Source organism: Corvus kubaryi, unplaced genomic scaffold, assembly GCF_017639235.1.
Source record: "Corvus kubaryi isolate FWS band 111438036 unplaced genomic scaffold, C.kubaryi_AGA036_p1.0 37347, whole genome shotgun sequence".
Taxonomy (NCBI): domain Eukaryota; kingdom Metazoa; phylum Chordata; class Aves; order Passeriformes; family Corvidae; genus Corvus; species Corvus kubaryi.
Window position 1 is genome coordinate 109,133 of NW_024581113.1, and position 27,569 is coordinate 136,701.

Sequence of the window (27,569 nt, forward strand, 5' to 3'; positions counted from 1 at the left end):
CCCTCCCTCCCTGAGACCCCCTGTCCCCAACATGGCAGCACAGGGCACACTACACAAGGAGGCAAGGAGTTGTCCCCTCCAGTGCTGGGAAAGGGCTTGCATGCGGGAGGGCAGCCCTGCCCCACTGTGGGGTCATGGCTCCTCTGCACAGCAAGAGGGATGGAGGCACATGGGGAAAGGCAGGGAGAGGCCAGGCAGCGGCACAGCAAGCACAAGCCAATACCTGATATAAAAATCAAAATAGAGACTTCTCTTCCTTGGGTGCCAGAAACCAAGAGAAGGGAGAGGTGAGAGTGCAGCTGGAACACGAGCATCAACCCCCGGGCAGCACAGTACCAGCTTGCAGCCCCGCCCAGCCCATCCCAGCCCTGGCAGCTGGTCCCCACCATTGGGGCTGCCACAGTCACAGCTACTGGAGGGGCCAAGCACACTGGGAGGTGGCAGGGAATGGTGCTGCAGGCCTCTCACTGGGGGACCCCAGCTCCCTCAGCACCATGCTGCTCGTCAGTGGAACGCAGGGCCTCACTCACTTGTTCCCTGTGTCCCGCATCCCTGTCCTGGGCAGGTCCCAGACCGGGCCTGCATGGAGGAGGACAGGAGCCCTGGGGCCACACTCACCTCTTCTGCTTGTAGGTCAGCATGGCCTCGGAGATGGGGAGCTGGTGAGAGAGGCTGGCTCCAGCGATGAACTGGGCAACACGGCCTGCTATGTCCACAGTGTCTGGGGACAAAAAGAGCCATGAGGACCTCGATGGCAGCTGGGCTCCCCCTCAGGGCACTGCTGACACCAGCTGGCCCCCACTCCTCACCTGCGGTGGGTGGCTCAGCCCTGCTGAACAGCTCCCGCCACGCTGTGTCCAGGAAGAGAGTGCTGTATTTGTTATCCACTGAGGCCAGGTACTTGGCAAGAGGGTGAGAGCCTGCAGGGAAGAAGGGCAGTGTTGGCTTCAGGCAGGGGAATCTGGGGAGGTGGGAGAGGACAGCCCTGGGACTGGGCTCCTGGTGACTCTCACCCAGCGGCACAAGCAGGAAGCGAAGGTAGTTGAGCCAGTCGGGTGTCTTGCTGGCCAGTTGTTCCACAAAGAAACGGAGGACAATGCTCAGGTAGCTCTGGTCCCCTGCCACCACCACCTTCACCGGGGGAGGCATATGGGAGTTACAGTTACAGCTGCCAAAGGGAGAGGAAAGGAGACCGTAAGGGATGTGCAGTGGCTCAGCAGGTGGGCCAGGGGACATGCCCTGCCAGGCCAGCTGACAAGAACCCATCGCTGAGAATATCCAGCTTGGTGTGCACTGCCATGGGCAAAAGCAGTACTGGGACCCCCCCACTTTCCCCCGGGTCTACACCTGTTTCTATAGTAGTGTCCACAACCCCAAAGGGTCCAAATGAGCCCTGGAGAGCCAGGGCCATACCCAGCCCTTCTCTGAACCCATATGATGCCAACAGGCTGAGCCCAAGCTGTACTCACTATCGCTGGATGCGGGAGACAGTGGTGTTGAAGGCTGCCTGGATGTCCGCCACGGAGCAGGTGGATACAACCAACTGCTTGTGCGCCTGGAGCTGCTCACTCACGTACTGCCAATGCAGAGAGCTCAAGTTAAGGCACCCTGGAGGCATGGCTGTGCTGGCCAGCACCCGCCCATGCCTGCCCTGGGTCCCGTGACCCCGGGGTTAGAGCTGGGACATGTGTCCCCACCCATGCCATACAGGGAGGAGGAAACCATCAGGTCACTCACAGCTGCATCCTGAGCATCCCCCGCTCCTCCCAGCTCTGCTCTAGGGGCCAGCCAGCCCCCTGCTCTCGCCTTTGAGCACAGCAGTCACCACCCTTGCCATGGCAAGGGCAAAACTGTCCCAAGAACCAGGCTGTGTTCCTTGAGATAAGCAGTTTGGTCCAGAGAATAAATCCTGCCATCCCACAGCAGGACTCAGCTCTAGGCTCAGGCTGCCTCTGCTCACTCCCTCCTCTTGTTCTCTCCCACTGTGGCATTCCAAAATCCTTCTGTCTCTTCAGGTGTCTGCATGCAGCTCAACAGTGGTAAAATAGGCAGTCAAGCCAGACAAGGGGGCTGGTTCTGGGAGTGGGCATTGACCTTTTTTTCCCTATCCAGGACAAGTGGAACAAGCCAAGAATGCACAGCCTGAGTCAAGACTCCACTTCTCACTGAGAAGCCCTTTCTTCTGCCACAAAATTTTCCAGCACCGTTTCTGGATGGCAGATGTAGCTGCAGGATCCTGAAGGGGCCTCACAGGTGTTTTATCTAACTGCATGTTTGCACACATGTACATTTTCCTGCTCACCTTTAGCAGTCAAAAGCTTTAGCTTTAGAGCTTCAGGTATGGGGGAGGCAGGTGTTTGTCAGGGGCTGGGCCTGTCCTCACACCCTGCCCTGCTCTGATGATGTAGTTAATGCTCCCTGGGAGAGGCAGGTGACACTCTTCCATCTCTCAGTGGGAAATACCTCTGCTGCTTCCCAGGGCCTGGTGCCCACAGAGGAAGGGAGCTCTTTGCCAGGGAATCCAGCAAAGGTGGCTTCCTGGGAGCCAGGACCAAGCAGTGAGGGCCTAAGGCACAGTCTGCTAGCCAGCCTTTCTGGGACTGATCAGAACGTCCATGTTTTGAGGACGCAGTGATGCTGTGTGATGGAGGAGACACACCTGACTCTTGTGTATGTGGCTCAGCACCACATAAATGCATCTTCTCCCTGAAGGAAGGGCCACAATGGGGGAGAGGAGGGCACAGCTGGTGCCAGTTTCCCTAGGACACCCTGCTATAACTGGGAGAATCCACCCTGGTTACAGCTGCCCCTATGCATCCAGCTCCCATCACACCTACTCACCTGCCCCTGCCACTCAGCAACATTCACCAGAACGATGCTCTCGGGGAGCTGCTCGTCTGAGACCAGGATCTGGTTCAGCTGATCGTAAACAGACTTTCGAGGCACCTGCAACAGCATCACCGCAAAGGTTAACCCCAGTCAGCCGCCTGGGACACTCTGCCCACGGCTGAAGACCTGGCAGAACTCTCGAGTAAGAAGTCTCCAGATGGGACAGCTCCCAAGGGCCTCACCTGGGTGCTATGCCATGAGTCTGGAGAGCTCTCACTGTCCAGGCTGCTGGCACGGCCACCCTGTCCCTTTGAGCTCTGCCGGTCCTTCACAGAGGTGCTGCGGGGACGCCACAACTGCTTGCTCTCTGCCTTGCTGTGAGGGAGAAGCAGGAGAGGTAAAACTGTTGAGGAAATCTCATCTCCAACAACCTCCACTCAGTTCAGGGAGCCAGTGTGAGCTTGCTCAGCCCTGGCAGGGGGCACAGACCTGCCTTACCTGGGGGATACAGCACTGGGGAGCTCGGCTTTGGTCCCAGGGCCCAGCTGGGCCAGTCTGTCCACGCTGCCCTCCCTCATGGCAGCCTCTGCAGGGGCCAGCCGGGAACACGGCTCCTCTACCGCCAGCTCCTGCGGGTCACACACAGTCACTTCACACACACTGCTCTCCTGGCTCCTATGGGGAGCAGCCCTGCACCCATGGGTGCCCATCCTCAAGAGACTCCTGGTGGCCCTCCTGGAGAGCCAAGGCTGCAGGGCCTTGGGAGGGCTGGGCTGCACCTCCTGCAGACCCTAACACTCCTTCAACTCTTGCTGCTCTCCAGCACAACTAACTTGTCTTCCCAGCCCTGCTCCCAACGTGGTGGGCACCCCTGGTACTCCAGAAAGCAAGGTGGGGTTTGAGAGAGCTCCACATCCCATAGCCTGGACTCACCACTGCAGGGACCTCCGCTCCTGGCTCTTCCTGTGGTCGCTGTGCTCCTGGCTTCCGCTTGTCTGCCTCGCCCTGGGGGACAGGGAGTGGGGTCAGAGCAGGATGGAGCACTTTGTGCAGGGCAGATGCCAGCGACCCACACCTGGCCTCACAGAACATATGCTCCCACAGGGGAGTCAGGCATCCCCCTGGGACCGGCCCCAGAGGATGTCCCCCACTGCTACCTGTCTGCCTGTGCTGGGAAAAAGAGGAGGAAAGAAGGAAAGGAGCAGCCCCAGGCAGGTGCTGCCAGGAGCTGTGGTCTCAGAGCGCGGGCACTGTGGGGGTGCTGGGCTAGCTGGGGAGGGACAGGGGCAAGAGGTGGTGTGGTGGTGTAACTCACAGGGCTGCCCGACTCTTGATCCTGCCCTTTCTGGCTGTGCAGACTGCCGATCTCAGTCTGGGAACCAGAATGAGAGACTCCCTCAAAGAAACGCCTGCAGAGAAACAGACAGACGAACGGACGGACAGACAGACAGACGGGAGAGAAAAAGGCAGGAATAAGAGAGGAACAAAGTCACCATGATCCCAGCACACCCCCACCGACCTGTCCCAAGCACAGAGCTCTGTGGAGAGGTCCTCAGTGGGACACAGGGCCAGACAGCCAAGAGTCTGGGCGATGCACAGCTGAGGAGCAGACTTGTCAGCAGTGCCCCTGTGACCCTGGGGAGCTGGAGGCAGGGTCTCCTGGCGCTTTCTGCCTCAGGTGATCCCCTACCCCTGCAGTGGAGGTGAGGAGCTGCCACCTTGCCCCATTTCACTGATATATGGTCTCTGTCAACACCACAACTCCAGTGTGCCTCTGAACCTCTCTGCCTCCTCTGCACCGTAACAGCTTCCACAGATTTCTGCTGCCTTCCCTTCTATTTCCCTTTTTCCAGGGATGACTCCTTGCCTCTGCCTGCTGCTGCTGCACACTTCCAACTGCAGCATTCACCTTCTCTTTCTACCTTCCCCTTTCCCAAGGCTCTGAAGATCTCAGTATTGCACACAGAACCACACCTCAGGTAGCGCAGCACTTAAATTTGCCAATTTTTCGGTCTCTGAGCTGACGTTTTGGTAGAGCTGCATAGTGCAGCTCCAAGGTCCTGTTTTCAAGTCACTGTAGTTCACACAGGAACTCTCTTGGGGAAGCCAGGACAATCTCTGCCACTACAGTGTGAGCTTCTACCTTTGCTTACCCTTTTTCCACACATTATTTATTTGCCAAGGATCCCTTTCACAGCCTGTGGGCTGCTCAAAGACCAGTCTTTAGGAAACAAGCAGGGTGTATCACTGGATCTCGCCAGTTTTCCGAGGACCTTTACAGCAACCAGAATCCACCTGCAGTGTGTGAGTTCCCTGCAGGAGATCTGAGCTAGATTCCCTCTAAGCTGTGTGCATGTGCTCATTAACTCCCAGGAAATGTTTCTCCTGATGTGCCTAGTGTGCAGATAGGGCTAGGAGGTTGCAGGTTTCCAGGGATGGCCACTGAGGCATAAGATACAGAAAAGTTCTTCTGTTAGGACTCTATCATTTTTGCCACTGTTTTCTACTTTTCTCATCAGGATATACCTGCAGAATACCTCCACACCTCTGAACATCCTGCCTGCTCCTTTTATTTTTCTTTTAGCATGCTTCCTCATTCGTATACAGCACGCTGTACTCCCAGGCACAACAGTGTTTGTTAGGTTTTACCGCTCCTAAAAGGACATTCCATCTCTGTAAATAAATGATGGTTCCCACACAGAGCAGCTCTTCAGCAGCAGTGTTTATACACTGGTTGGGAAAAGTCAAGGCTTGATTTTTCCCTCACTGGCTCTGTGACCAGTTGCTTCACACCATGTTCGTTTACCAACGCTTCAGGTTTAGAGTCACAATAGTGCCCTGGTGGGACATTTTCTACAGGCCACACTGGTATAAATTATGTCTCCTTTTACTAACATATCTCTTCTCTCTCTACCCCTCCATTCTCCGCTACAAAATCACAGACATTATCACCACCCTGTACAGTCATTACTCTACACCTGCCTTTTCCCAATTTCAATCCATACAGACTGTATTAATAACTTAAGAGTCAAACCAGAAAAACATGTAGGCTTTCTAATAGTTCACCCCTCAATCAGCATCTCTTCCATACTCCTCTATACTGTCCCAAGAAATCTCACCAGAATGTGACATACCCTTGGCGTCACTAGCACCACAAAGATTTATCTTCATTCCCTCCTTTTTCTTAGACATCGGATGTGTCTAGACTGTATTATACTTCCTATGCCTTTCAACACTCCATTTAAACTGGCCTGTCTCACCCTTCCCCATGAAAGCTGTGTTTGTTTGCGCCCTCTGTCACTTGCAATTCAGAAGCTTTCATCCCTCAAGGACATCACATTAAGCACAGAGCTCCTCTGCAATTTAAAGGCTCTCCTCCTACAGGCATGATTGAGCCCACGTCTCGGCACACTGAGATTTAGGTAAAGCCCAGCCCTTCTGCACAGCCGCCTTCTGTTCTAAATGAATTTAGCCTCCCTTATCCCACCCATTTCCCAGTCACCTATGAAGACATTTGCTCCTTCACCTTTGACCTTCAATCAACAGGTCTGACTTGAGGTCCTACCTAACAGCCTCAGTTCCAGCTCCAGTTCTGCCCCAGTGCAGGAGCAAACTGATGTCCCATGGCTTCCCTGGCTGATCAAAGGGATCAGCTCCCAGCACCACTGGCCCAAATGAGGGCACCAGCCACTTCTCACCATTAAGGACTACACACCAGAGAGACCTTCGAAGTGTCTAGCAAGTCTGTCTATGGCAAGAAATCCAACGTGAGGATCACCTCAGATTTACAGGCTGGGCTGTAATTTACCCCCTGAGAAGGCTACACAGCACTTTGGAACCACAAAGACTACATGAAACACCTTGGCAGGTGGCTTCTACATCTCCTTAGAAAGAATAGAGTCCCAGAACTTTGTGAAGTATTCCCTTGTGAATTCAGGGGATACAGACTCAGCACTGCCAGAAACTGAGGCCAGAAACAGAGACCAAACCAAGGCAGGGACACTTTGTGAACAGGATGAAGAACAGCTCAGAGCCCAATAGGTTTTCCTTCCAGAAACAGCACCAAACACCCCAGGAAGACTGTAATGGCAGGTGCCAGCACAAACCAGCACTCACTCTGGAATGCTGTTCAGTGACCAGATGTTTGCAAGCAGGCACTTGCAGAACCAGGGTGGGGGTCTTACATTTAAATACTCTCAATAGACTTTTCTTACAGTTTCACATAGTTTATACACATAAACCACTGTCTGACCACAGAAAGACCTTCCTTTTTCTCCCACAGCACCTCTGTCTCTGCTGATGAGAGACCATGTGAAACTCCTTTTGGAGTCCAAGCAGATCACTTACACAGCTTGCCCATGTGCCTGCTGTCTCCTTCACAATGACTTGTGGGTTTGTGGAAAACACGACTTCTATCATGTTCCTGTTTTTTCCCAAGTGGCCCATGGGTTCCAGAACCCAGCAGATTTAATTTCAAACAGTTTGCCTGTGGCAAGCCATGCCTGCTACTCCTGCTAAGTACCTTCAGTGCGGATACCAACTACTCCAGATCATATTTTATATTATATATATATATGTATATATATATATACATACATGTATGTATTTTTACATGGCAGGGGCGTTGGCATTAGATGATCTTTCAGATCCCTTCCAACCCAGGCCATTCTATGATTCTATATACATAAAAACTATAGAAACAACAATGCAAAGTGAGCTTGGCTTGACTACAAGAGACCCAGTGCACTATGATGCAGTCAAGTAGAAAGACAATAAAAGACAACTTTTCCACAAAAAGACAGCACAAAAGCATATGAGCAGAGAGGCCAGGTGAGCACAGATCACATGGGAGCAAAGCCTGGTTTCCCTGCACGATCCACTGGAGACCCCTGTGCTAGGTCAGCAGCTCTTGGCAGAGTAAGTCACCAGTGCCTGGGGAATGGGGTGAGGAACAGCGCTGATGGTTGCTAGTCACATTTCCACAGAGGGTGGGAACACAGCATGCACATCTCACAAGGACTGGTCCAAGCAGTCACAAAGCGCTCAAAAGACAGGCATGCTTCAGTGTGGAGAGCCCAGAGAACACCAGGACTGTTGGCAGAAAGAGCTGGGAGCAGCTGGAGCTTAGATCAAATAGAACTCTTCCAGCAGATCAGTGTCAGAAAAATGGCAGTGTCAGGCTGAGAGAAAAATGAGACTAAATGTGAAGGAAGCCAGATTTAATGGGCAGTTTTGAGTGAGGAGCCAGTGGTGCCAATAGAAGATGGCAATGGGAGTGGATGCAAGACAATGCCTGCATTAGCCCAAGCAACAAGAAAGGTGTTGGAGAGCATTTCTCCAGGTCCCATAAGCTGTGCTGTTGGCCAGGGACTCGCTGCAACCCTTACCTCAGGGTGGGCTTGGGTGTGCTGTGCACACTCTCATTGTCCTCCATCTCTGGGCCGCTGTCACTGTTGTTGCACTCTTCCAGGCTGTCATAGAGCAAGCCCAGGTCTTCTTCCACCTCCTGGGTCTGGTCTACAGGGTCAGAGTCCAGGACCTACGGGACCAAGCCCAGACAGCAGTGAAGAGATATGGAGTTACCTGTATCCCAGAACAGGCATGTACAAGCTGCCTTTCAGTCATGAGGCACACCATGGCACTGCTCCCACCTTGGGGAGGCAAATCCAGGCTGTGGAAGAATCCAGTGATGTTGACATTGGGCCAAAGGAGAGTGCCATGAGCATGACATCCAAAGGAGTCTCAGACACCCATCACACCTACTGGCAGCTCAGACACCTGGGAGAACCTTCACTGGCTGTGCTGCACACGTAGCCTGGGCTGTCAGCCAAGACAAGCCATCCACAGGCTGATGTTAGCCTGCAGTCAGTCTAACTGACCCAAGTAAGATTGCCCCTGCAATGCCAGCTGCTGGTGCAGAGCCAGTGAGTGACAGCACTCTTCTTTCCTGGGCACCTCTCCCTAACAGGAAGGTGCTTTTTGATTTGAGCACAAGGCTCAGAGCTGCCTTCTTGAGGCAGGCGGCTTTGGAAAAGCCACATCCTAGTCTCTGCCATGTCTCACACCATCTTTGGCACATCTCTGAGCTCACGAGCCTTGTGCTCCCAATGAGTGGGAATCTGCACTCTGACACCTACACATCTGCAGGAGACATTGCCAGATGGGGCAGATTTCCTGTTTCTTACCTCTTCTGTCACTTTGAACCTCTTCAGCAAAGCCACAAATTTCTGCTTGAAGTTTGGTTGCTAAAACAGAAGAAAGGAAGAAAAAAAAGATCAGCAAAACTATCTAACAACGTTCCAAGCTGATTAACATACAGGTTATTCTCTCTAACATGCTGTCCAGAGGTCCAAGGTCAGCTATGATTGCTCTCTCTCTCTTTTTTTAAATTTGCTGTAGGACTTGGGCTATCTGTACTCCACAAGAAGCCACTGTCTGGGCATGAGGGAGGATGCAAGGACTCACACTTTCTCTGCTACAGGCTAGAATAGCACTTCATTTAAATCGTTTTTCTCCCCAGACCATCTGGTTGAGCAATACTGCCTTCAAGCAAGAAAAGTTGGAGAACAAACTCAGGGAGAAAGTGGCCAGGGATCTGAAGGGCTGAAGTCAACAGGGATGAGAACTTTGGAGAGCAAGAGTCTGGCAGAGCAGCTCCTGCCTTCTGCAGACATGCAGAGGAGCTGCTAATAGTTCACCTTTCCTTGTGGCTACCTTCCCCTTCCTCAAGAAAGGAAAGAGACCGTGTCACAGCAGGAAGTCAAAACTGTGTTGCACACAGATCACCACTGATACAAAGCCAGGCTGAACACAGTACAGACCATGAACTGGGATACAGCTCTGAGCAACAAGCTAGCTCATTAATGGCAAGAGTTTTGCTCCTTCTCAGAGCCAAGGGCTCTCTCCCCTGCTCTGCATCAGTGCCAGCATGCCCCCTTCCCAACACCCCTCACTGCCTTCAGGGAGGGGAGAAAGTGAATCCCTTCCATCCCTTTGATCGTGTTGTAAATGCTGATGTTACTCTGGTCATTGATGTAGTTCGGATCATTTTCCTCCTGGCCTTCTTGGTTTTCCTCAAGTCATCCTCTTCATCAAACAGATCCTGCAGGCAAAAAGTCACAGCACATCAGAACAACTAAGTTCAGGGAGCAGCACGTCCTAAAAGTTCCCCTGACCCATTTGCCCTCCATTTTGAAAAGCTTTGATCCACTCTGCTCCCAAAGTCTTGTTTCTCATTTCTGCTACCTCTGCCTATGGACCTCCTTCTCTCTCCTTAGCACTGTCCCTCTTCAGACCTTCTTTCCCAGCACTTCTGTCCCCAGGCCCCTCCAGAGAAGAATCTACCAGCAGGATTAAGAGGAGACACAGCCTCCTCCCATGTGTTGTTCTCCTTCTCTCCCCTCTCCAGAGCTGGCTCAGAGAGTGCAGCACATGAATCATAAAACACCATTTTTTCCAGGGATCAGCCTTAACAATATACACAACTCCCAGGGACATGGGCCCCTGATGTATTAACCCAGCATGATGGGACAGGTAATCCGGAGGACCCTTGTGAGAGACTGAAATGTTAATGGTTAATGACTTGAACAAATGGCCATTTGCAAAAGCAGCAGGTGCTTTGCTGAGGCCCAGCAAACTGAAGGGGAAGAGGAGAATTTTTGGATGTGTGGTGGAGAAGCCTCTGATCTGCGTAAGGACAGCCTAGGTGCAGAAGGGTGAGCATGCATCACCAGAGGTTGACCACGACAAACCAACCTTAGTTTAGCAACAAGCTGGGTTTTGAGCCAGATAAAGGAAGAGACCACAAGAAGCAGATCCTGCTGAGTGGGATAATGCTTTTCATCAGGCCGATATCCGCCCTTACACAACTGGCTCAGGTGTAAAACTTCCTCCCCCATCCACCCCCCTTAGGCCTGAGGGTATTCATCCCTTCTGATAGGGCATAACTGGCTCAACTACACTGAAGTGAGAGAGAGTTCTCATGTCTTAGAAGGTGCCAAACTATCAAAGACCGCCCCCCGCCCCCAAGCACCCCCAGACTAATTTCTGAGGCCTTTCACCAGAGGACTGCACCTAATCGACAGTGTTACATCAGACAGCGTAGAACTCCCCCCTCCAGGGGAGGTACTTGGGCATTCCCACCTAAACCTGAATGTATATTAACCATTGAACTCTCTGTTTCAGGGGTTTCCCCCCTCAAGACTGTGACCATCAATTTGACCAAGCAACAATCAAGTCTAAATCCACAGGTGGTGATATCTTTCCTCTCCACTATCTACTCTTATCCTTTCTTTACCTCTCTTTCTTTTTCTTACATATTTTCTTAAGTGGTATCTTTATACTTTTATACTGTTGTATTACTATAGGTAATAATAACCAAAATGGCTACATACTTCCTTTGCACTGCAACCAACTTGTTCTGAAACAAACCTGCCATATAGATATATATTTATAAACACTGGTCATCCAGTGTTGTTGCACTCTAATCTGCCCCAAGGGATCTATTCAGAAGAACCTCAGTTACTCTCAGATTATAACAGCCTTGAGCAGAGTTTTGTCCCTGTGCTTTATCAGCACACTCCCACAAGGCTTTTTGTGGCCCCAAGTACAGGCACCACAACAAGAGAACAGCAAACAGCAGTGACGCAGCTCATCACAGGGCTGGGATGGGTCTGCCACCTCTGACCATTTTCAGACCTAGACGGTACTTCTTCCTAAAATCCCTGTTCTCTCTCAGACAGTGAGGAGTCTCTGACCTGTTATCACAGGGAGAAGGGAGAAAATCATGGTGCAAGATGGAGCGGGCTCAGCAGGGGTTTTCTGCTGCAGACCACACAGCTCCAAAGATGGGTAAGATCTATGGCTCTCCAAAGTCCCTTGCCTCTCCATGGACTTGACAGCAGCCCACAGTTCTTTTTGCTGTCAGGTGTTATGGCTCTCAGCCCTATGAAACAATGCCAAATATTTACAAGGGGATGAGAGGGCTCAGGGTGATCAAGAACCTCAACTCCTGACTCTTGCCCCAGAAACAGGACCAGGACACAAGGCATCTTGCCAGGCCTCCCTTACCTGGCCCTGCACAGCATCATCACTGGCTTCCTGCTCTGAGGAGAAGCTGTCATCCTCTTCTTCAGAGTAGTTATCAATGTCTGGGGAGCGATCTGAAAGCAGACAGTGCAAATGCCCCAGCTAAGCATGATGCCTGTCATGGCTCCAGTGACAGGACTGGCATTGCTGGCAGCACTGGGGGACACACTCCGTCGTTATCCGTGCCCCAAACATTTGCCTGCAGGTCTGAGCACTAAACATACCTGAGGCTTTGATTTTAGGACCTGACGGGACGCTGCCATCCTCATGGTCAATGGGTTGACTGGACAAAGAGTAGATGCTGATTTCAGCCACTCGAATGTTCACATCCTTCATGTTGCTGTGGAGGCCCAGGAGTTGCCCGCCATCTGTTGGGTGCTGCATGACCTAGACAGACAGACAAGCTCCCTGATAGGGCACATTGACATTGACTCAATGGCAGCTGGCAGCCCACCCCCTCAATATCATAGCCAGTCAACAAGCCAGAACAGTCACAGCAATGAGACCCTGCCTGCCAGCCCGGTTCCCTGCCCAGTGCTGGCACAGGAAGGCAATGTGGGACTCCCCTCTTGTTCCCAGCACCCTATACCTCAGCCATGTTAATGATTCCCACTGCCAGGGTCTTGTAGCCCAGGATGGTGCGGTTCTTGTATCTCTTCCTCCGCTGCAGCATGATCTGTAGTTTGTTGCCATCTCTCTTGAGGAAGTGTGGGTACTGGGGAAGGGAAGCGCACAGAAGATGGCAGCATGAGGGCAGGGCTCAGCATGACACACAGGTAGAAAACTCTTCCTCAGTGCTGATGTACAGCAGGATCTGACCTGCTGAGCTTTGAGGTGCCCCTCAAAGGCCACCTGCGCCTATCCATCATCCTCCAAATCCCAATGCCCAGCAAAACAATCCCTGGAGCAATGGAGCAGCTGGCCAGCAGCAGGAAACTGTTCTGCTATGATCTGGGCATGGGCAACCACAGGAGGGCCCTCCACAGAGGCTGGGCCTTTCACACTTAGCCCCAAGGTTGTGCTTGCTGAAAAATGCCAGGCAAGGGAGCCCAGGGGACCAGGCAACACCAAGTACCTGCAGTGAGAAGGTCAGCTCCAGCTCGGTCTCCATCAGGCCCCCAGGCGGGAGGACGTATTCATTTGACCTCAGGACCCGCTTTGAACCCTACAAGAAGATTGGCAGACACACACACTGAGCTCGACCAGACTCCACTGCATCACACACACAACTCAGTGGTGTTCACAGCCCATAAGGGAAGAGAGAATGCCTTGACTCTGGTTCTGTGCCACCTTGCAGAGCCACCCTTCACACACCTACCAACACTTTGCAAAAGCCTGCAGTATTCCCTGAGCTGATAAGAGGCCTCTTCTCCTTGCCCACCTGCCAGGGAGCACTTGCTCTTCACAAACCTACTCTGTTTAATCTGGCTCTCTGCACCTGGAGTGCCAGTTCCATGCTGTGGAGGGACACTCCTGGAGCCAGAGGGAGCCATGCAGGGGGAAGGAAACACACTGCCTGGCTAGGAAAGGGACAGGCTACAGTGACATCTCTGTCCCCAAGCAGACAGATTCAGTGCAGATTCCTGTCTAAGCACAGCTGGCAGGATGGCTCTGCTGGGACCAAGGCAGGATGTCCAGGAGAACAGGGGTCCCACTGCTTGCTTAGCTTGTGTCTCAGAAAACTCTCCTAGTCTTTTCCTCAGGCAACAGTCTTTATCTCTCCACATACAGAGATGGTTTTTACCAGAACGGCAGTAAGAGAGGCACTCTAATCATGTTCCCACTCCAGCTCTTTCCTTTACTTCTGCCCTGTCTCTACTACCTCTATGTCTTGGTTTCTGACAGAGACACTGAATGACTTGGGGGCACAAAAATGCTGTCTGCATGCACCAGGCTTCTCCTGGCTGCAGGGTGGCACAACCCACAGATCCTCCCAAAAGCTGTCTGCGATGCTGTTCCCAGAGACCGTGCCAGAAGCAAGGCTTTCCTGCAAAAGGTCTTCCTAAAACGGAAGAGAGGAGGTGGAGCTCATCCCCTTCACCATCTGTGAAGCCTTCCTGGCCAAGAATGCACTGACCCTTCCTGAACTCTTCTCTGATAACAGATGATAGGCAGTCACAATGACAGTGACCACTTACTTTAGCACATTCACCATTTTCTCTGTTGCAGAGAGACTGTCCACCAAAGATTCATTCTTTCATCAAAACACAGATAGAAGTGCAATTACTCTTCTTGAAGATGCTATTTCTGTGGAAGGAGTTATGGCAAAGAAAAAGGTGAGGATACCCTGGGTGGTGTGTCCCGGAAGTGAAGGTTTCATAAACATTGCTGTCCTGTGCCTTACAGTCATTTACCACTATGGAAGTTTACCTGCCCAGCCTCAATCCTAGGTGAATCCAACCCCTCAGTGAAATGCCAGTGCACATCCACGTGGCATTGCAAGGACTGGGACAAAGGCTGCTTCATTATCACAGTGCAAGGACAAGGACATAGAAATACTGAGGATCCTCCATCCTTTGAGAAATTCAAACCTCAATTGGACAAGGCACTGAGCACCTGATGTAGCTCAGCTGTTCTGCAATTTGAGTAATACCAGGCAAGACCAATTTCTCTGCAGAACAGTTGAGTACCCCTATGACTACTCCAGAAAAACTTAATATCAGACTGCTACAGTGAAAATCACAGATGACAAAGAGTGTCAAGGAAGGGAAAGGTGCGGAGATTGAGAAAAAGACACAGAAAAGCAGTAGGGACGAGTGGTGGTCACAGATCTTTTTCTACCTAAGAGCTGAAAACACACAGGAGCTTTCACTACAATACACAAGCATGCAATGCCCAGGTCTGGTTTGCAAGATACAATTCCAAATTTCAGGTATAAATCTGTCCTGATTGGTCTGGTTTATAAGAGGGTTGAGGTTAGAACAGCATACCACCCGTGGAAAAGGAGAGAGAACTAATATAAGTACTGGACTAGGCAGACAGCAAAGCACTAACCAAAATTCAAGCTGAAGGTGCATTTTGGGAGAGAACAGCCCATTAATATACTAAACAAATTTAGGGTTTAGCTAGGACTGCTCAGGCAGGAGTGTAAAATACAAGTGGTTACAAAGAGATAAGAAACAAAGCATGAGTGAGGCATAAAGAGAAAATTCTTGTCCCGGTTTGAGACAAATTTGGAGGAATGTCCAAAATGAACATCCTCTGATAGAAGGCAGATTTCACCTGCCCCTCCCCCACCAGGTTCGGGAAAAAAAAACCCCTTTTCCTCGGAGGAAAGTGAAAGGAAAAAAACCTATTTATTTGACAAACACAGTGTGCACACAGGCATGGGGGACAAAACAAAAGAACAACGCTAAATAATAAAACCTCTCGCTGTGGAGAGAAACCTGGGAAGATTTTAGAGTCCTTTCTGTGGGTGTGGTGTCTCTCTCTCCTCTTCAGAGCTGGGTTTTCAGCATAGGCCCCTCCAGGCCAGAGATGTAAGGTCTCCCGGGTATGTTCTGGTGTTGCCAAACAGTTCCAGAAGAGAAGAAGAAAAAAACCAAAGTCCCAGGAAAAAAAAAGTTTAACTCTCTGTCTCTCTCCAGAGAAACAGAGCCAAAAGGTGGCCGAAAAGCAGGAAAAGGGGGCTTCCTCCGCTCTTGGTGCCGCAGAAGCACGCAGAGCAGATAGAGTGACCTTGGAGCACAAACTGCTTTGAAAAGTTCGTCTGGCTTTTTTTTTTTTTTTCTTTCTCTCACACCCAGTTTTAAAGACACAGAAAGGCACAGGATTCATGCCTGAGCATAGAGCAGCGATAGGGGATACACATCATAAAGTCACCCCAAGACAACTCTGCATAGTAAGAAAGACCAAAAAAACCCAAGCTCCTTCACGGAGCAGGGCTGGGGCAGCGGGCAGGCCTGGCAGAGGCAAATGACCTTTTTAGCCTGGCCTATTTTGTAGCACACATTCTTGTCTGCTACGTAGTGACTGCCAATATCATCTCTCTACAGTAGTACCAAGCTTTGAACCTGAGTCACCAGCTGCATCCTGCAAACAGATGCAGGAAGATCTGCATCCACAGCACCTGTCAGAGGAGCTAAAAGTTCTGGGAGTGCTGGGGTTTGTTTTCTTCTTTCTTTCTTTGATTGTTTCCCCTATTCATGGCTCAAGACAGGGTGTTTGTGAACTACACACTCTCTGCCAAGAGGGAACACTGTGTTTCCCTTCATGCCATAATCAGTTGCGATACCAAGGCAGGTATCTGCAGCTTTATGGAGCTGAGCCAGCACATCCGAATCTCTTAGTGCCACACTGAACAACACACAAAAGGAAATCTCTATGATGTCTCCAGTCTGTTAAAACAAATAACGAGGGATAAAGGTTTGAAAACTACTCAAGTGAATGAGAGACATCCCCTTTTTCACAGTAGTTCAGACTTTAGCTCACTCAAATCCATGGAACATTATATATTCAAATCACCTCTGGGAAATGGGTAAGTTCTATAAACATAGAAAGTTCCCTCAGTCCTTTAATGGTGGTATTTTCAGATAAAGGAGCAGGTAACAGCACATGGCACACTTGGAAGCTGTCTCTTAGGACCAGAAGGGCACTGTGAGAAGATCAGGTGTTCTGGACAGCCTTATGCTGTCCTTTGGGTCACGTACATTTTTTGAGCAGACTGTCTCCAGTACTGGAGCTATTGTCTGGGTGCCAGCCCCATTCAGGCAGGGTCAGAGCTTTGTTTCCATGCAAACTTCAGAGCAGGAACTCCCTGACCCTAACCGAACTACTACTGAAATGAGAGAAAATATAGCTCTCCTTTCCTCTAGTCGCCAGCTGCCCCCTTGGGAATTTGCAGGTCTTTTATAAATTATATGCATCAGCTGTTTCCATCCAAAAGATGGAATGCTCACTGGAAAGCCTTCAAACAGTTTCATACTAGTGTGACTCATCTGTTACCTAGGAGAGGAGCAGGAGGAATGGATCCATCTGAGGCCACTCTGTAGGCACACTGTGCTGAAGCTGCCTACAGCCTCCATCTGCCTTCCAGCAGTCCCAAATCCTGCCAAGGCAGCTGGTCAGGAAGGTGGAAGGGGAGGCACACAAACTCAACCCACTCCCACAAGGAGTGCTGAGCCACGGGGTAATGTGGCCAAAAGCATTCTCCTTCGGTTTTCTTCAGCTTTGCAGGGAGCCTACACCAGCATGCAGCCACAGCTACATTGCCATGCAGAGAGGAAGTGACCATATTTAAATTAAATCCCTGAATTTAGCCTCCATTCCCTGGCAGGAAAAGGAGCCCTGCAGTGAGGAGCCCCTGTGGTTTTAAACTGCTGGGACCTATTAATTTCTTCTGCCATCAGGGTGCAAGACTGGCCTGTGGTGGGGTGGGGGTGCTCTGTTTGAAAGAGCTGGAGTCCCACTGTGCAGTCTCCTCCACAGTCCCACATTTGCAGCGTGTGAGGGCTGTAGCTGAGGCCGTGCACGCTCAGCACATCAGCCCCAGCATAAGTGGGTGTGCACAGGAACCCAAGGTTCCCCAGTGCAGAGAAGCACAGACAGCTTGGGCTGACTGTGCAGGGGAGAAGTGAGGGACCACCTCCCAGTCAAGTATGACCCACAGCCCCCAGCTGGCTGCCAGCCCCCCAGTCCCATGCTGCTGTCAGCTGTGGTCCAGCCTTGATTGCTTCCACATTTCCAAGGGCCAGCCAGGCAGCTCTGTGCTGCTCACCTTGTTTCCTTGCTAAAGCCTGCACCAAAGGGACACAGGTCTCAGGGGTCCCAGTGCTTTCAGCTCTCCTGAATGACACCTTACACACAGTGATGGAAAGGCTGGCAAAGTGGGACACTGACCAATAGTGTGTGGACCATAGCCTCCTCCTACTGTCCTCACTCCCTGCCCCATGTTTCACACGTTTTGCTTTCGGTTTCTTCTGTGCAAGTGAATCAGGTCTGCCATGAAGGCAAACTCCAGCTCTCAGAGCTCCACTAATACTGCAGCTTCCAGCATTAATCCAGGATTTAGATCCTAATGTGTGCGGCACAAAGAGGTCTGTGGGAGCACAAAGCTGCTGAGCTCCTGACCCACGGTGCTTTCAACAGGATCAGCTGCTTTCATGCCAGCTGACAAGAACGAAGGAAGGACACCAGCACCCCAGCTGGGTCAGGGAAGCTGTGGCCAGGACAGTATACTCAAGATGCATTTTGCTTCCACACTGTCCTTTGGCAGGTGGAAAGGATGTGCCTGCACCGCCAGGAACCCATCTCTCCACCACCAGGTGCAGAGAGGGATCACACGTATCAGGATGGTGGCAAATTCCCTGTCCCCTTGGTGACAAAGATCATCTCCCCTCCCCTCTGCCTGGTTCAGAGTAGAGGCACCAGGACTACCAGGGATGCAGAGAGAAAGGGAAGGGATAGTAGAGGCAGCTGTGAGATCAAACAAGGCACAAATGTCAGCAGAACATTACGCACAGAGACGCTGATCCCTTGCACCCTTCCCTTCCCACCCTTCACTCCCCAGGGAGTGATCTGGATGGAAGGCACTGCCAGAAATCATCCAGCACTGACCCTCTCTTAAAGGGTAAGGAACAGCAGTTTGAGAGGAGGGCCTTGGCTGAGGCTGGCAGGGAGGCATGACACATTCTGTCCCAGTGTCTGACTAAATTAATTCCTGATACAAGCCAGCACCAGGTAGCTTGCTGCTGTCCCTGGGGCATCATTCCCACCTGCCTGAGAGCCAAAATTTCCCTAAGCATGCTAACCGAGACAGAGGGGTTGGTTGGCACTAGGCAAGGGACATGCAGACCAGCACTTCACAGAGGGCACAAGGATGGGCTTGGCTTGCTGCCATCAGGCAGCAGCAAGGAGAGGAGCCTACCTGAATCTTCACAGCGATAAGCACAGAGCTCAGCTCTTTGTCCAGCTCTTTCAGCACTGTGAGTTTCTTCAGGCGCAGACTGCAGAGCCTGTAAGACAGAGAGAATGGGACACATTCAGGCACCACCATCCCTGAGGCCCTGCCACATGGTACCCGGTGCTCGGAAGGCAGCCTGGATGCTTGGCCCAGTCGCAGGCACAAGCTTGGCCTAGGAACGCTGGCATTCACGCGCCACGGAGACGGCCCATTGGGGAAAAAAGGAAAGAAGGAAAATTAACAGAGCTAAAGCAGGCTTAAGGGATTAGCATGCAACAGGAAGTCCAACAGCAGGCCATGTGGTAAAGAGATCCCTTCCCAAGCAGGGCTGTTGCCAGCTCTGCTTAAATCCTTGGCCACAGTACTATTTATTTATAAACTAAAGCACTTAAATCCACTCTTATCCTGGACTTAGTTAAGGCAAATGTTCCATGCAAACATCACAACTCAGCTCTTCTCTTGCACGGTAGCACACAGAGCTGACTCAGGAAGCAGCCCCCCAGGAGGCTTCATACAGCTTCAGCCACCCTGACAACCTCAAATCCTGGGGACTCAGCATGGTAAGTGGCACTTCCAGAAAAAAGCTAGGAGGGATCCTGAGGTTAAGTGAGAAGAGCTACTTTTGCTGCTTGAAGGATTAGTCAGTGCCTGTGAGACAGCCAGCCACTCCGATCTCCTGCCTGGGAGCCTGCAGCAGGACTCTCATGGACACTACTTGCAACGAACTCTGTGTCAAGGAGCAAAGCCAGACCTGGCTTTACCAGCAGTAAGAGCACGCTGATGTTTTGCAAGGTACCCTCTGTGCTCCACGGCTGCATTGCTGCAGACTCTAGTTCCCAGGGCTTCTGTGGATATCAGCATGCTGGACCTAAGGTTCAGGCCACCCTTCCTGGAGAACAGATTTGGCTACTACCAAATATGCTTCTGTCTGACACACTGTGCTCTCTGAAGGCCTGCTTTATTTCTGTTTCAAGGAAAAAACCTGCTCTTGCTATGCTGATGTACAGCAGCAGTGTAGAACAATCCCAGAGATGGAATGATAGTGAAAAGGGAAGGACAGAGGCAAACTGCAGGACAGGTTTAGGGCTTAGCAAGCACCCCCCTCCTACCATGTCCCTGTCCTCCCTTCTAAAATAATTGTAGCTTGTGCAGAAGGTTTCCTGGACTGTGACTGCAACCCTGCTGCTCTGCCCTTCATGTTCTGGTCTCTCCTAGTGGAGACCAGAAGTCAGGAAGCTGGGTGTGCAGGGAAGCTCTGCACACTTGTTTGCCAGATGGCTGCGTTCTTTTAGCCAAAACCCAGGGCTACGGACCCTAAGCTCTCATACTCTGTGCACCCCAGCACTACAATAAGTGGTCCCATCTCTGTCCACCCTTCCCCTCTGAGCCTCTGTTTGTAGGAAGGGAGAAACCTTATCACCTGGGGCAGGTTTCTTCCTCCCCGAAATACTTAGGCATGGTTAGGGGCGAGCTGCAGGGAGCACAGCCAAAGACAACGAGGCACCTCGCAGGCAGGGAGGGGGGGACTGAGTGCTCACCAGAAAACGGGGTACAGCAACGACATCAGATGTACTAAAGGAAACCTTGCAAAGAGGCTAAGCTTAACGAACACCACCACTAACCAGTGCTGATTTTGACTGTCCCTAGACAAGCCATGAAGAGAAATGAAGCTTGAACATGTAAGACAAGGACAGTACATCTACTCAAAATTTTCCTTACAGCACTACATGATAGTTACCTGCATGGAAAAGTTACCCCTTAAAGATTAAAACTTACATAACGATATTCAGTCTTAACTGGAGGATATTGAAAGGTTATAATTACATTGAAAGGTTATAATTCTACCTGGCAGTTGTCCTCCCTGTAGAAACACACTCCTTATCCAAACTAATTCCCTCATTAGCTCTTCATGCTCCTCCTCTCAGAGGCAGTACCTGGTATTTTTTCTTGGGGAAGAATGAATGCGTACTGGTCAGCTCTGCCCACTTGGGCAGCTCTTTCATCTCTGATAAAGCACTCCAAAGCTTCTTCTCTTTCTATCCCTCTCCAGCTTTCAAGATCTATTTTACACAGTGAGAGACACTGTAGTCTGCCCCTGGTTCTTCCCACACCATGTGCCAGAAGGTGGTTCCCCCCTTCCACCCTCTTCTCGGCCTCCCCTGCAGCACTCAAAGATGTAAGATGCTCAAAGGTATAGCTTGCACCCTGCAGCTCCAACCCTTCTCAAAACAGTGCTTTCTAAAATACCACGACCCTTCCCACAGGGATTAACATGCGTGTTCTAGAGTCTGAATGTACTTGCAGCACAAGAGCACACAATCTTTAAGCAGCTTGGCTGTCCCTGATGATCCTCTTTTGATTCTGTTATTTAACCAATCCCTGCATCACCCAGATTTACATCAGTGCTGAGTGTTCAGTGCCAGTACAGCGCAGCAGAGGGTCTCACACTAATCTCTGCAGATATCCACAGGACAGGATTGATCCACAGTGATCAGATGCTGCTCTGAACATTTCAGCCAAATCCCACAGCAGCTACCCCATGGTTTTGTCCAGAATCAATCACAGTGCGATCCCTGCAAATCACTTTTTGGTAGACAAATTATGAATCTGGATTTACCTACTCCTATAATTAAACAGAACAAGTAGCAACTGCTCTCGAGCTATGGAACTACTGCAGGGACCTCCACTATACCAAGTTGTGGTAAATACGATCGTGTAACTCTCTGATAGCAACAATGACTGACAGCAATAAGGAAAATGAGCTCCAACAGGGCAGTCTGACAGCCTCCTGGAACCTCCGTACTCCTACACTCCACCACTGGTCGTTTACTGGCGAGAGGTACTCACTGTTCCCTGGTATTATCATAAAACATGTTGCCTTCTTTCCCTCACTAAATGACAAATTTGGAGCTTTTGCTCTGAAGTCTGATTGAAACACTTATAACGCTTTCACTGAGCTGGCCTGTAGTTATCTTAAAAAGGAAAGCTCTTATAACATGCATTTTGTGAAATTCAGTGCCAGCAGCAAAGCACTGCCTCCAGCGGTTGTTTGCAAAAGCATCCAATCAAGAGGTCACAGAGGACACACAGTGGCTTATTTTTAAGGAAGATTTCCTGTCTGACCGTTCAGGACCACAGAAAACTGCACTAATTCTAACAAATTGCGTATTTCTTCTGCAAGGAATAGATACTCTTTCTTGCTGATATGAAGAATCCCCATTCTTTCCATAACGTTCCTGCAGCATGACACACCCCAAAAACACCACGAATCCATAGAAATGTTAATTCATTTCTCCTCTTCCTGGGGGTGCTGCATGTGCCAAGGCTACTAATTCTGCTCCCTGTGCACTTATCCTTGCTAGAGTGGTTCTGCTCCTATTACTTTTACCTGGCTCAGCACAGCATACCTAGTCCATAGCTATCCTTGCAGGTAGGAGGACAAAACACGTGCAAAAAGAACTAGATTTGGGTAATATAAGAGAATGTCAGTTAAACCAGTCTGTGGTTTATTTGAAATATGCATCACACAGGTGATGTTCTCCATCAGAGAATTATTGAATTGTTAAGGTTGGAAAAGGCCTCTGAGATCATCACATCCAACCATTAACAAAGCACCACCATGCTCACCACTAAACTTGTAAGCCATGTACACAAGTGCCTCATCCACTTGTTTTCTGAACGCTTCCAGGGATGGTGATTCCACCACTTGATTTCATCACTTCTTCACCCTTTCAGTGAAGAACTTTTTCCTAATATCCAATCGAAACCTACACTAGTGCAACCTGAGGCTGTTTCCTCTTGTCCTGTCACTTGTTATCTGGGAAAACAGACCAAACCCTGCTTCACTACAACCTCCTTTCAGGGAGCTGTAGAGAGCAACAAGGTCACTCCCAGTCTCCTTTTCTCCAAGCCAAACAGCCCCAGCACCCCCAACCACTCCTCATAAACTTATGCTCTAGACCCTTCACCAACTTTGTTGCCCAACTCTGGACACGCTCCAGCACCTCAATGTCGTTTGTGTACTCAGGGGCCCAAAAACTGAACACACTATTCAAAGTGGCACTTCAGATCATCAGGCAGAGGTGTGAGACCTGCTGAATTCAAGGTGTCACATCCCCTTAAGATAACATTATCCGTCATTAGGAGGCTCAGTTCATTCCTGTGTGCCCCTTGTGGCAATACTGCTTGGGTTGCACAGTCTCTACAGTATTTCCAGGGCATATGGAACATGGACTGTTATGGGATGTCCCAGCATAAAGAGGCAGCTTTCTCCAATATTGTTGCTGCTGCTGCCAGTGATTTACTGCAGGCTAGTCTTCCCAATGCAACTGAATCGAGTTGAATGGAATAATATGCAACCGGTTTGTGGTACAGTCACAATTTCTGCATTATCACTATCACTCCACTAACTTTACTTCATGTACATACAGACTGAAGTTTGTATAATCTGGGAGCCCAAGAGAAGGAGCAGGCACCATTTTATTGCTTTAAAAGCTTGTTCCCTCTCTGGGCCCCATGCAACAAGTTCTATCTTTTCATTATTGGTTGTCTCCATCAGAGGCTCAGTCAATTCTCCTAACCCAGGAAACCACAGCCGATGAAATCCTGCAATTCTGAAAAATCCTCATATCTGCTTTTTTGTAACCAGACATGGGAGTTTAATTATGGCCTCTATTCTTCCTGGGTCTATCATTTACTATCCCTTCCTCAAAATAAATCCTAAACATTTTAACTTTGATGCAGCTGAAGTCTGACCAGAGCTGCACTGTGTCCCCATTTTTTGCCAGAACACTACATAGATGTATAGGGTTTATTTTACAAGCATTCTTATCACTATTTGTTAATAACAAATCATGTATGTATTATCCAAGAACCAATTCACTCAATTTTATGTCATTATTGCAGTGTAGTAAGTGTCAAAATTCTCTGCAGATTCAATGGACATAATCCTCTACCTCCTGGAGATCACAGCAAGAGAACATATTACAGCATTTTCTTATCTACTCTTTTTTTTCTTTTCCATAACAAAAGGTAGTTTTTGCTTTCCTTTTCACTGAAGGGGTACTATAAAGCATTATGCAACAATTTCCTGCTTGGGCAGTACTCTTTGCATAGCTTCTTCCTCCTTGAAGAAAATGAAAGTGCTCCCCAAGTTAAAATAACTAACATTGTTTTGAAAAGCAAAAAGGTTTTCTGCTGCTCTGTGCCAGTAAACTGAGTCACAGGTGATGCCATCCATGAACAAACAGAACTAATCAAATCTTCTCGAGAGCAACTACAACAGTCCTCCTCATTCTGGAGGAAGTCTTCAAATATTATCTGTATGTTTACCACCCTCTTACCTATGTAACTGTAAATGTATAAAAACGTGCTTTTAGAAATTTTTTTCAAAAGTATATATAAACATTATTATAAGCAAGTACTAGTCCACAAATCCCATACAAATAATAAAGCAGTGTTTCAGCTGATGCGCAACATCTGGAGAATCTGCTCTTGGTGTGGTGCCCACTGCAGCTGGAATAAGCCAGGAGAAAAGCCCAGTGTGCATCCAGAGTCACTGCCCACCCCCACTCTGTGCCCCAGCCTCCAAGCCAGTCCTTATGCCCAAGTTAAGGGTCAAGCCCATGAAATGCTCCCACTGACACTGTTCCAACATGCCAGGCCAGTAATCCACATGACCTGGGAATTCATCATCCAGACACTGCAGCAGGAAAGTGAATTTGTGTTGGTCAAAGGTTCCTTGTGATGGCAATCATTCTGCTGAGCTGCCATTCCAGGTTATACCTGGCCAAGCCTCTTGGCACAGCACTACTGCACTCTCAGTGGATAACTCTGCTGTACTGGCCATATTCTCCCAATTTTGCACAACCTCAGCCAAGGGCATTCCCTTTTCCATGCTGAATTTATTTCCCATTGTTTGAAACACTAAGAGGGATGTGAAACCCCATTTTACATGCTAAAAGGGGCCTTTTATAATGTAAAATCCCCCCTTCCAGTGTTTTAGGAGGACCTTTTCCAAATCCCCTTCTATGTGTGCTTGAACCCTCCTGTGCTTTATGAGGGACTCCAACCTGCTGTGTGCCTGAGGAAGGACTCCAACCCATTCTACGTGTGCCATTCCCTGACCAGGCTGTGCACATGTAAGAAAGCTGCACCAGAGAAGGGACCTGAACCTTCCCCAATACTGGGAGGGGCTCAAACTCACCACAGTAATTTCACAAAATTGGAACAAAATGCTGCACCAACAGAGAAACTCAAATTTACTGTAACAATTAACACTGAATCTGCTCAGACAATTTTAACGCTCACCCTTTGTCTCTCCCCTGCTCCAAAGATCCAAGTGAACTCAAATGGTGCCAGCAATTGATCACTCAGATGTTTGAAGAAGTGAGGCTCCAAAGGTAGTGGCCTAGGGTCCCATCTAGGTCACTAAACTGCTGGGGAATTTCTCTTGTCTGACCATTCAGGACCACTGTGGCAGTCACACTCTTACCACCCAAGACTTTCACTGCTGGGACCAAAGCCCCTTTGCAGTGGGCAGCTCCAGTGAACCCCCAGGTGCCCAGCTTGGCTCCCACCACACACCACACTCACCATCAGATGAGTTTCCCTCAGCAGCTCAACCCCAGGTTTCCCACAGCAGAGTCCCAAACAGCTGGTTCCTCAAGTAGATTAATCATGGTCCAAACACACCACAAAGGCTTGAGCTGGTGTCCATGGGGTCAGCAAAGGAATCCCTGGGCTTTTGCACCTTTACAGTCTATGTGCCTCTTTCTCTTGTCCTCTTTGTGCCCCTTACACCTGCCTCTTGGTCCAATGGTGATATCTGGTCTTCTGCTTGTTTATTTTGGTTCTACTGAGTCTCTGGGTGAGGTGGCCACCCAGTGTCTCAGGTGACAGTGGCCTTTGTCAGGCAACAGGTCACTGCTAGTTCATGGCTCCTGCCCTGGGGCCCCAAGACACTTCCTACCATCCAGGGCACAACCTGCAGCTCGCACTGCAGCTGCACACCCAGCTACCTGCACCAGGTGTGTTCCTCAACAGCCTTATTGTTGCATTTTCAAGGCCAGTGTTTCAGTGAATGCTACACATCTCTAAAGCCCCTGATGTCAGGGAAATAAAAAACAGAGGTACAGTTCCTAAGGCTCATAGAAAGAGAAGGAAAACAGGATGAAAACACATATATGCACAGTAGAGGAGGTGGTATGTTTTTTTCTGCTGACATCCTGGGCTGTTCAGTGCTTGGCTTACCAACCACTCATGGGTGGCAGCTCAGTCTACGGACAAGACTGTTTCCCTGGGCATTTGTACTGATTTCTCCAAGTGGCAGCAGCCAGGGTTTTCCTGTAGCTCCCAGGTCACCTAATGTTAGAACACATCCACCTTTCCCAGCACTGGCCCTCTGTGCATCCGTGTCAGCACTACCACCCTTATTGGATGCACAGACATGGACTAAGCCTTCAACAGTGTCAGTTTAGCTGCTCTTCAAAATTTTTCCTGACTTTGACAGCTCAGGTTTCCCTTCAAGGTGATATTAAACTCTGAGACTGGGCTTCTGGAGAGATGTCATAATTTTCATGGGTCTCACAAGCTACGGGACGTTCCCGGCCAACCGCTGGAGCAGCATCTATTCCCGACACGTGTTCCCGCTAGAGGGCAGAAGGCAGCCGGCCAGGACCACAAACCCGGGACACCGGGACGCCCTGCATACTGGCTGGTCTCATGGAGCAGCTTGTAAAAGCAGACTTACTCTCTCTGGTCAGAGGGGTGTCCATCCACAGAGCTCACCTCTGATAGCGGCCAAAGCAGGTGTCAAGGGAAGAGCACACTGGGTGTGCCAGCAATGAGACGCCACCCGAAATGCGCCACAGCTTTCTGAAGGCAAGATCCTCCCTGAGCCCCAAGTGGTGTGCTTGCATTAGTGTGTTTGCATGAGACACCACCGATGCACGCCGAGGGGACGAGAGACCTACTCCACTTTTCGGAAGTCCCTGTTGCCAGCAAACAGGAGCAATGAACTGGGACAGCAGCAGGTTCATCAGGCTCTGCAGATCAGGCATCAGGACAGGTAGGTGGGCCAATTACAGATGGATTGGGATGAAAGCCAACATCAGCCTGCTTTGAGAGCTTTTCCCCAAGGGAAAGAGAGACAGAGGACTCAGGGCTTGCTAGCACCCTCCTGCCACTCTGCCCTCCAGCCACGGCAACTGCTGCAGCCTGGGAAGGGCAAGTAAAGGAAGCTGCACCGAAGAGGTGTAACACAGTAGGATGCAAAGAACAAAATCCATGACAGCACCCTCCTGGGGTCACCAAGGAAAGAGCTAGGGCCAGAGCCACCAAATACCTGCTGTTTCTCAGGTCCCTCAGCCAAGCTACACAAGGTGGCGTGCAGCACAACAGCCCTGGTGCTGACCAGCATTCCTCTCCTTGCCATAAGAGAGGCATTTTGGCTCACCTGCATCCTGGCTGACAGCAGCTTGCTACCAGTAGCAAGTCTGCCCTGCTGCTGGATCCAGAGCAGGGTTCTGTTACTGCAAATCGCAGTATGTTTGATTTATCCCAATTCCCAAGTGACATTCACAAAGGAAATCCTAAAGCATGAAGGTCAGAAGACAAAACCTCCCCAGGTTGTTATGTCCCTTCATTTCCTGTGAAGCATTTCACAGCTTACGGCTCTGCCTGCCTCAAGAAATCCAGCCTGTTTTCCCACATGACTATTCCTCCCCTCTTATCATCCCATCACCTTCCAAGT

At 50.1% G+C, this 27,569-nt stretch overlaps 1 protein-coding gene across 4 annotated transcripts in view; it reads right to left on the reverse strand.

The window, feature by feature from the left end:
* Positions 1–27,569, reverse strand: part of LOC121666390 (phosphofurin acidic cluster sorting protein 1-like) — a 56,244-nt gene that overhangs the window by 2,097 nt on the left and 26,578 nt on the right. For 3 of the 4 annotated variants that reach the window (XM_042031877.1, XM_042031878.1, XM_042031881.1), the window contains exons 2-19: positions 18,782–18,869; positions 12,992–13,081; positions 12,506–12,631; positions 12,141–12,303; positions 11,899–11,990; positions 9,851–9,931; positions 9,015–9,074; positions 8,217–8,368; positions 4,145–4,238; positions 3,763–3,834; positions 3,328–3,458; positions 3,072–3,204; positions 2,842–2,946; positions 1,470–1,576; positions 1,014–1,168; positions 810–920; positions 619–721; positions 224–256 (exon numbers count right to left, since the gene is read on the reverse strand). In XM_042031877.1, the coding sequence (XP_041887811.1) occupies positions 224–256; positions 619–721; positions 810–920; positions 1,014–1,168; positions 1,470–1,576; positions 2,842–2,946; positions 3,072–3,204; positions 3,328–3,458; positions 3,763–3,834; positions 4,145–4,238; positions 8,217–8,368; positions 9,015–9,074; positions 9,851–9,931; positions 11,899–11,990; positions 12,141–12,303; positions 12,506–12,631; positions 12,992–13,081; positions 18,782–18,869 (1,896 nt within the window). The remainder of the gene's footprint in view (positions 1–223; positions 257–618; positions 722–809; positions 921–1,013; positions 1,169–1,469; positions 1,577–2,841; positions 2,947–3,071; positions 3,205–3,327; positions 3,459–3,762; positions 3,835–4,144; positions 4,239–8,216; positions 8,369–9,014; positions 9,075–9,850; positions 9,932–11,898; positions 11,991–12,140; positions 12,304–12,505; positions 12,632–12,991; positions 13,082–18,781; positions 18,870–27,569) is intronic. The other variant, XM_042031880.1, reaches the window with a different exon arrangement.